General features: G+C 41.8%; 1 protein-coding gene across 1 annotated transcript in view; it reads right to left on the bottom strand.

The window, feature by feature from the left end:
* Nucleotides 1–1,379: 1,379 nt before the first annotated feature.
* Nucleotides 1,380–9,429, bottom strand: part of vwa1 (von Willebrand factor A domain containing 1) — a 13,296-nt gene continuing 5,246 nt past the window's right edge. The window contains exons 2-6 of the mRNA XM_080444572.1: nt 9,258–9,429; nt 7,139–7,471; nt 5,462–5,737; nt 4,029–4,313; nt 1,380–2,438 (exon numbers count right to left, since the gene is read on the bottom strand). The exon at nt 9,258–9,429 is cut by the window's right edge and continues 386 nt beyond it. Coding sequence (XP_080300698.1) covers nt 2,410–2,438; nt 4,029–4,313; nt 5,462–5,737; nt 7,139–7,471; nt 9,258–9,429 — 1,095 coding nt within the window. The 3' untranslated portion in view covers nt 1,380–2,409. The remainder of the gene's footprint in view (nt 2,439–4,028; nt 4,314–5,461; nt 5,738–7,138; nt 7,472–9,257) is intronic.

Below are 9,429 nucleotides of genomic sequence, written 5' to 3'. Positions count from 1 at the left end.
GTGTGAGATTACACATGATGATTAAATTACTTGGAAAAACGAATCTATAACTTCCTATTTGGACTCATAATTTTGTTACGGAAGAGCTCGGTGGGTTTTAAAGACTAATTTATACTTCATTACTTGATTTATTCAATTAAACAATTTTCGTGGAGTGATGACACCGTTATGGAGCTAGTTAAATTTGATTTTTGTCTGTACTGTAGGTCAGGGCAACAAAGCTGTGGATGGTTTGTTTTAATTTTTCATTATTATTTTCATCATCACCACCATGATCATAGTTGTACATTTTTTGTTACTCTTCATTTGATTAGACTTAATATATATCTCAAATGATGTAAATGTATATTCTCAAGACATGGTCAGTAGAGTATCGATGTAAAGCCACTTGGTTTTATTTTTAATGCACTTTTTTTCCCATGAATATCAAATAAAAAGTCATTTATGTGTTTTCTCTTTCTAATAGTCAATCACACATATTTTATGGGTAAATCGGTGTTGAATGTGTAGTGTTTACACCTAATACAAACAAAAACTAACAACAAATCAGCTTCCTTTATGTCATGAAACAAATCAAGAAAATCCAGGTGAAATCTTTGCCTTGTTTATACTTCATCGTACAAAGGTGTCGAGTACGATGACGTGTAGGCTATTGTCATTTTCCCCATAGAGATTTCCGATAATATTTATATAAATTATTTTAAGGCTGGAACCAAGCCATCCAGGCTCCTGGTGAATCATGACCATAAAACATTTGATTCTGTGTCAAAAAAATATTTGAAAACCACAAAAAAAAATTACTAAATATATGATATAATATAATTAAATATTTCAATATGAATTGACACGGCCTGGGCCGTAGCGTGACGGTCCAGGCACCCTAGGCTGCAATGCCAGCCTGACAGCGTGTCGCAGGTTCAACGACCTTTGCTGCGTGTCACCCCCCCCCCCCATCTCTCTCCCCATTTCCTGTCAGCCTACTTTCCCTGGCTATCCCTCTCTAAAATAAAGACAAAAAGCCCCCCAGCATATATTTCTTTAAATGATTTGACACATGAATGGGGTTTCTATCTGTGGCACCACAAAATGGCCACCACTGCTCTGCCCCCTCATTCATGAAGGGCGGGGGGGCTGAAGATGAAATTGTACATGTAGAGGGCACAGGTCAGACAAATGTAGGTTACGGATATCGAGACATTAACTGTAAAAATAAATAAATTAAAAAAAAACAGGTCCATCTCAATAGGCGCAAGTGTGCTACACTCGAGTGTTTAATTGGACATGGTCCAAACAAATAGGCTATGGACTGTAAAAACGCGGCAAATCCAACTCTAAGGATGATCACAATTATTCATAATCACAATAATTCATAATCAAACTGTTAGTAATAATATTTATTGAAAGCTCATGTTAAATTACAAAACCACCATAATACAAATTTAGCCTTATAGTGGGTTAACAACAGTAGTTGAGTCCCTTTAAGTAAACTTCCACAAGGGGGCAGCAAAGAGTTACAAAAGCACAAAAATCAAAACAGTGGAGTGACAGACCTGACAAAAATAATATAGCTATAAAATGTGTTAAATTCATCCTTTAACTGATGTCCATCCATTTCTATGCATGACTTGTAGATCTGCATCAGAAAACATTGCAATGATGTTTTCGGCTAAAACATCTGCATTCCGTAGCATCTGTCTGTAGTTTAAGGCATGTGGTCGGCCTGTTTGTAATTTTTCTGCAGTTCAAAGCGGTCCTGTGGATCCCCTCTGTTATTAAGGACTGCGTGTTCATTTGCCCATGTGCACAATTTCACTCTGCACACACAAGTATTCAGTAGTGCTATGCGTGTGCTGAGAATTTATCATAGGGAATTAAAGTTCCATTAGAAATGCAAATCAGATGTGCGTGTGTGCGTTAGTGGGATTCGAGAAAAAAAAAAAACATTTTAATTGTCGATACATTCCTTTAAGCAGATCCACATATGGTGCAAAATGCATTCCTGCATAACAACACCGATAAACATCCACCGTCTCAAGCACGTCCCACTTTTCAGACTTAGAATGACATGTCTTTATCTAAAGCTTGTATCTTAAACAAACAAAAGTGCTTTACAGTTCGATTACAGGTGTAAAACAGGTGAGACGATATAAACAGGAAAAAGCAAACAGTCAGAGCTGCATCGCCGGTTGTAAGCTAACTGGCGCTTGGCCATTTTCTTTTGTCCCGGGCCGCACCTAAGTGTCTATGGCTTCCACATGCGTACACGTTAAGCCAAACCACACGTCTCTCCTGGACGATATCCACAAAATAAATGACGGGAACACGAAGGGATTTGTGGCTGAAAAAGTCTAGAATGCCCACCTCACAGTCCGTCCATGTTTGGTATGGTGCATGGTCAGTTCACTGCTACTATGAACTGTAGCCGTAGGTTAATGCATCTAGAAGGTAGGAGGAGAAAACAGCTGTTTAGACATTAAGATTTACACCTGCCTGCTGGCAAAAGCAATGAGAATACATAATGTTTTAATGTGTCTCAGTCAGTAGTAGGCTGGTATTTACTAATATTAGTGTTTTCCAACATGAAGTGTTTACAGTTGAGCCGCCCGAAGAGGGTGACAAATTAAAGCAAAAACCAACAAGGTGTTTGGTGTCTCACTAAGTTCAGATTTGGAGACTGTGAATGCCATAACATAATATGCTTCACATCATTTTCATATTCATCAAACCATTCAGTGACCCCTCATGCCCTATGGAAGGGGGAATTGTCATCCTGAAAGAGACCACTCCCATGAGAATAGAAGTGTTTAATCGGGGGATTATGCAGTGACTATCCAGCTAAAGTAGTGTTCGTCAACGAAATGATACTGACATGACACTGACCATGATACTGACATCATACTGACCATAATACTGACCATGCTAGTGACATGATACTGACATGATGATACTGATGATGTCTCAAGTATCATGGTCATAATAGTATCATGTCACAGGGGTGTGACAGGGCCTGGCATCCCTGTGACAGGTCTGTGACAGGCCCTGCCACACATGCACTCGCCTACTCGTGGATAATTAGGTGAAGGATGACTCATCTGACCATATAAAAAATTATAATAACACTGGTCTCTGTTGACCAGTGCCTATGTTTTTGCAAGACTAAACTTTCAAATATTTGTCTTTGTAATGAGGGGTTTTATGCACTGCATACCTACTATAACATCCCTCACTATGTAGTTGTCCAGTCTGGTCACATCCTGCACTGACATTCTCAGTCACCTGCGGAAGAGATGCTCTTGCTTTTCCTTACATACTTATATGTCACGGCCTGCTCCTCAGCCATTAGATTTTGGCTGTTTGTGTTAGTTTTTGGACATTTCTCTTCTGTTCTTATGCCTGTTTGGTTTAAGTGATTGTTTACTTTAATAGTCTTGTAATTCTGTTAGTCTGTTGATCCTATTTTGTGTATTTTATTTTGTAGTAATGTTCCTGTACTTCCTGTCTGCCCTCTTGACTCATCCGCCTTGTGATTATTAGTTACCGTCTCCACCTGTGTCTTGTTTAGTTCTAGCCTATCCATGTGTTGATTGCACTTTGAGTTCACCTTTGCCTAGTTAATTGCCTGTGCATATATACCTGTTTGTTTTCAATAATGCTTTTTTGTCTGTCAGTGGGCCTTATACATTTCACAGAGCATGACAGAGTGTTAATTGCTTAATTGTATCATGGACTCCACCTATATTAGAACAGGTGCATTAGTTATGTTTCTCCGCTCAGTAATTCAAGTTCTTCCTTTAAATTGTCACCCGTCAATGTGTATGTACTGTATGTCACTCTGTCTGCAAATTATTCCACCAGAGGGTGCTGAAAAAGCCAAAAGAAACTTGGGCTGGAGCTCAACGACACGGCTCAACTATTCACACATCTAGGTTGCATTGAAGTCGAAACGAATCAAGTCAAACTACAAGGCTGAACATATTGGCCTATAAAAATATGTTCGTACACCATACTGTATATTATATGCTACTAACTTGAATGGAACTGTGCTGTGCAACAGAGGCCCTCTCCGCGCGCTGTCCGGTAGATGGGCGACACGCACACTCTGGCCGCGGGGGGCAGGTGCGTGAGGCGGGTGGACAGGGAGTTTGGGGGCAAATAGAGGGTGGAGCGCTGGGCGGGGAGAGCGTTGCCCTGATCCCCCTGTCCCTCCCAGGTGAGCCAGTAGCCCCTCAGACCGTCCACGCCGCCCTTCCAGTCCACCCGCACCGCGTCGCTGCCAACCGTGGTCAGCTGGAGGTCTGCCAAGGCAGGTGTCACTGAAACATGAAAGGAGAGCATGAAGGGTGGGTGGGTTAAAAGGAAGACATTATGTGTACAAGTGGGGAGGGGGGTGAATGGAACATAGCAGCCTACTGTACAGTAAAGTCCTCAGTTTAAATGCATGTAATGACCCTTATGGGTCCAACATTCACATAAACTCTTAATTTTAAAGTATCCACTCTTTAATCTGAGAGGGTACAAATGGTACCATAATGTACCAAATGCACATTTGTACTCTCACAGAGTTAAATGAACTCTGAAGATTTTACTGTGTAATAGAATCCACCACATGCCCTCAATACAGTAAATTAACAATATAATGGTCCGATTGTGCTCAAGTTCCAATGGAACCCTGGGAGAACCCTGAGGGTTGAGAAATCTGAGCTGCATTTATAGCAATTAGTTGAAATTCAAGAACCAAAAAGGATTAGGCTGTGTCCTGTGCTTTTTTGGTAAAGGATTACCATTAACGTCAGGTAAACTGATCCCCAGTGCTGCTTTTACACCACATCCGCAATTGAAGTAGGGCTGCAACTACCGATTATTTTATTAGCAATTATTTTATGATAACTTTTCAATTAATCAGATAATATATATTTTAATAGTGAAATAGCAAGCTGAAATTGTAAATCTGCTATTTTTGGGGTTAAATGACAACTTAACCCATTTTCAACCTATACTATCTTCATGTAATTGGTCCTCACTAATGCTCATAATAATATGGTACCATGTTTGCCTACTCCCTCTGTGTCTCAGACAGTTCAGAAACCCAATTTCATTTTTTCTATATAAATGCGAGAACAATGGCTTCCATGATTATAGCATGCTAACTTTCCAGGAACAGAAAGCCTGCAGTTTCTATTAGCTTGGATTCTCCATCGATGATGTAACTGGTAGGCAGGATTCTAAACAGTCCACAGTCCTTCTCTGAGACACAGACCGAGTAGACATAGATGGTACCATATTATCATGAGCGTTAGTGAGGACCAATTACATGAAGATAGGTTGAAAATGGGTTAAGTCGTCCTTTAGCTGTTGCAGCCCCGTTGTACTTCATGGTCCATTTACGCTACCGTATTGAAAGAAAAAAGAAAATAAATGAAAAAAAGAAAAGAAGAAAATACATTTTATTACTGACGCTCACCTTCCTGAGTGCACACTTTCACAGACATGGCCCTCTCCTTGCCGGAGGCGTGAAGGGCGCTCACGGTGACCAGGTAGGTGGTGTCCGGTTGGAGGTTCTTGAGCAGTGTGGAGTTCTGTCCTCGGGCCACCGTGACGGTGTGGAGTTTACCGCCGGGCAAGGCGGAGTATTCCACCCGGTAGCTTTTGACAGACGCTGGCTGGAGGGGACCCCAGCTCACCCTGACGCTGCTCGCCCCTGACTCCGACACCGTCACCACGGCTGGGCTCAGCACCACTGATGGGAGAGAGCAGACAATGAAACCATTAAAGGGCCAAGGCACAAACTGGATTCAAAATGCAAACAAAAGGGTATTTCACCTTCAAACAACGTAAATGAATCCCACTTAACTAGGGGCAATTAGTTGTGAGCAGCTTGTAACACAGTAACATAAATACTCCAAAGAAATACTGCAAGCAGATAAATGTGGAATAAAATGATCTTAAACATTCTCAAACAACAATGTAAAAATAAGGTAAAGGATAAATACAAAAATATATAAATACATGCATACATACATACATATATACATACATACATACATACATACATACATACATGCGTACATGCATACATACATACATACATACATACATACATACATACATACATACATAACAAGAAGAAAAAATCATTTCAAAATGGTATGGCCGAGGGGAAGATTTAGATTTTGGATCCTTTTGCAAGCGGATAAAACACAACAAATTCACCTGCTAAAACATGTCCTGGAGAAGACATAATGCTAGTAGCTTTACAGAGGATTTGTTGGTTACAAAAAGTAAAACTCAGGACTCTTTCTTTCACTCTGGTAATCTTCAGATCTTGACAATGCTGTTCAGTCTGTTTCTATATTTTATTGTGAGGTTGTGAAACCAGCAGATAAAAGAAACGCCCCCAGAATACTTTCAATAACAGATTGACAAAAATGTCAGTCCTGACAGAAATATTATTTAGTTTTTCTGGCTCCCGCGTCACAACAGCATCAGTGTGTAAGAAGTTATTACCCGGAAAATAAAGTCATGGAGAGCATTCCTGGGTAGTCCCAAGAAATTCAAACAGAATTCAAAACACATGATTGGAACCTGCGATCACTCCCAAAATATTTTCTGATGCTGTGTAAAAGGTTTGTTTTCATCAGTAATGTTTGTTTACATTTGAGTAAAATTGGTGTATAGTTTCACTTACAATCAACTGAAAACACCTCAAATGTATCTGTTCAAATAAATTACAGATTGGGCCTTTCAGGGACAAGGCAGTGAAGATAAAACATAAAGAAAATTAAGACTGTTAACTACCAATTAAGATGAGTTATAGTTCTTTCATTCTCAAGTGTGGGTGAGAATTTTGTGAAAGGATGAAAAGATTTGTTAAGTGTATAGTGCTTCCCCAACATCTAAGGTCTAAGGTTTTCTATCCTACCAGGAAGTTACTTGCATTCATCTGGTATTCCAGGTCTAACTTGAATACACAGTAAAATGTGTACTCTTTTTTTCCTATGTAGAAAGTTTGAATGACATGTCCAGACAGAATACAATGAATTTCCCAGTAGGACAGAAAAACATCAGGTCAAGGATTACTAGAGGACCAGGTTTGGACACTGCTGTTTTAAATGATGCAGACTTGTAGTGTAAATATTACCTGGCTTTGTGGTGAAGGTGACAGACAGGGGATTCAGTACTTGTTCATTTGACTCTGGTGACAGTGTGGCTGTGTAGGTGGTGTCCGGCTTCAGGCCCGTTAGCTCAACAGAGTTGGAGTCAGAGGGTCGGGTCAGTCTCTGGTACTGACCACCACTGGTACTTGGACTGGTACCACTTCCAACAGCTCCGCCGCCACCGACTCCACCCGTCACAACTGGCCCGAAACGGACCGCGTAGTAGCCTTGCAAACCGGCCAGAACCGGCCGCCACTGGAGCGTGGCGGAGTTGGTGGAGATGTCGTGGACTTGGAGTCGCTCGGCTCGGATGATCTCTGTTAGGGAGTGGGAGGACGAAGCAGGATGATGTCATTGCATGTGAATTAAGATGCAGGCCTCTACAGAATGATGTCATTGCGTGTGAATATTATGCATGTCTACGGGGGGCGGCCATAGCTGAGTGGTTAGTGAGCCCGCCTAGGGAGCCAGAGGCCCTGGTTGCCCCAGGTACGATTCCAGGCCACGCCAGCATATGTGTCGATGAAATGAAATTTGTCCCTGAGCAAGACTCTTAACCCCTAATTGCTCACAAGCCCTCATTGGAAACAAGCCCGCAAGGACTTTCATGAACGTCCTGTTAAAAGGAATTATCCTTATCTACTCAGCTAACATGGCAGGGTGGTTTTGTTCCTGGATATTCCTCCTACTGTGGTACATCTTGCACCTTTGCAAAACAGCAAGTAAAATGCTCCAGCCTTGCGAGGCCCCTTGCTTTGCGGGGGGGTCTTAGGGGGTCGTTAGACACTAGACAGAGTGCTAAAAAAGTCACAGAGACAGACAGACATGGATGTCTGCGAGCTTTTATAACCACTGCAACAAGACAACCTGAAATAGCCAGCGCCATTAGGCAACAAAATACTAACCCAAGAGGCGGACTGTAATGTTTTTAAAGGGGATCCTCTCATCTCAGGAGGGAGGAACGTGTATTACATGTTTTCTGAGGTGCCCCATATGCATTATGGCTGATACCCAATCTGGCAAAAAGAAATAAGTTATCCCCCGTTCTATATATATATCAGTGTGTGGCACAGTGGGGGGTACAGCCCGGGGAGTTGAATCATTGATCCATTAATAGCTCCCCCTATCTCATTACAGGGAATCTTACATGCACAAACACTGTCTCAGCAATCTATTACGCGCCACCGTCTCCAGGAGCATGTGTGGAATTAGGGAGAAGCAGAGAGACATGCCTTTAGATTCAAGTGACGGGCAAGTAGTGGGGCACTGGATGCTCAAAGCAAAATGACACTTGGTCGAGGTTTGTGTTGGGTATTTACCTTGCAATGATGGAACTCCAAATACTGGTGAGATATCTTAAGTAGTTGCTCCATTGATTAGAAATTGATAATCCAAAAGAATTTCTTAGTTTTCTTGCATTGCACAGTGAACAGCTCTCACTCTTTTAGCGCAGAAATGGAAATAAACAAAGCAAATATTTTCTTTTATAAAAATGTCAAATTCATTACTTGTTCACTGAACAGTTTTAATTAGGAAGACAGGACTGCATAATTATTTCATGTGCTAAAAGAGTGACTTTGAGACCTGTTTCACCTTGCAATGTAAGTCATTGAGGAGACTTAATTAATATCAACTCTAACCCAATATTTGGACTTTACTCATGGCGAGGTAACTACTCAACCCAAACCTATACCAAACTGTAGTTTTGCTTTAAATAGAAGTGCAATGAGCCATATAGTGAGGGTCAATTCTTTATCTTGTCTGGACGCTTCAGGATATGTAGCTTTTATAAAAATAAATGACGATGAAATGAAACTGTCCAGAATTGAGCAATGACATAAAGTGAATCCGTCACTGGCACCAACACAGCGCTGGCAAGTATCTCCAGACGATGGGCGTTCTGAAAATACGCCCAAGATGGCATCATATTGAGCTACATCATTTTGGGAAGTGTCCCAATCTACAGTAAGTAAGGGTCAATATACAGTACGTCAATGAACGTCAACCTCTACATAAACACGCACGCACGCACGCACGCACGCACGCACGCACGCACGCACGCACGCACGCACGCACGCACAGAATACCAGTGCTCATACTCACCAATGATGGCATCCCTCAGGTCCTCCGTGATGATGCTCATATCGTCGATGTCCACAAAGTACAGGTGGTTCTCCACGGGCGGGGTCACCACCTGCCGTAGCACCTGGTAGTTGCCGTGACCGGTGGAGACCACCAGGACGGCCACGCCCTCGTCCCGCAGCGCCGCCATCGG

This window comes from Gymnoscopelus braueri (genome assembly GCF_963280865.1).
Source record: "Gymnoscopelus braueri genome assembly, chromosome: 12".
NCBI classification, from domain to species: Eukaryota; Metazoa; Chordata; class Actinopteri; order Myctophiformes; family Myctophidae; genus Gymnoscopelus; species Gymnoscopelus braueri.
Note: the sequence above shows the minus strand (reverse complement) of the source record. Positions and strands in the feature narration are given on the sequence as shown.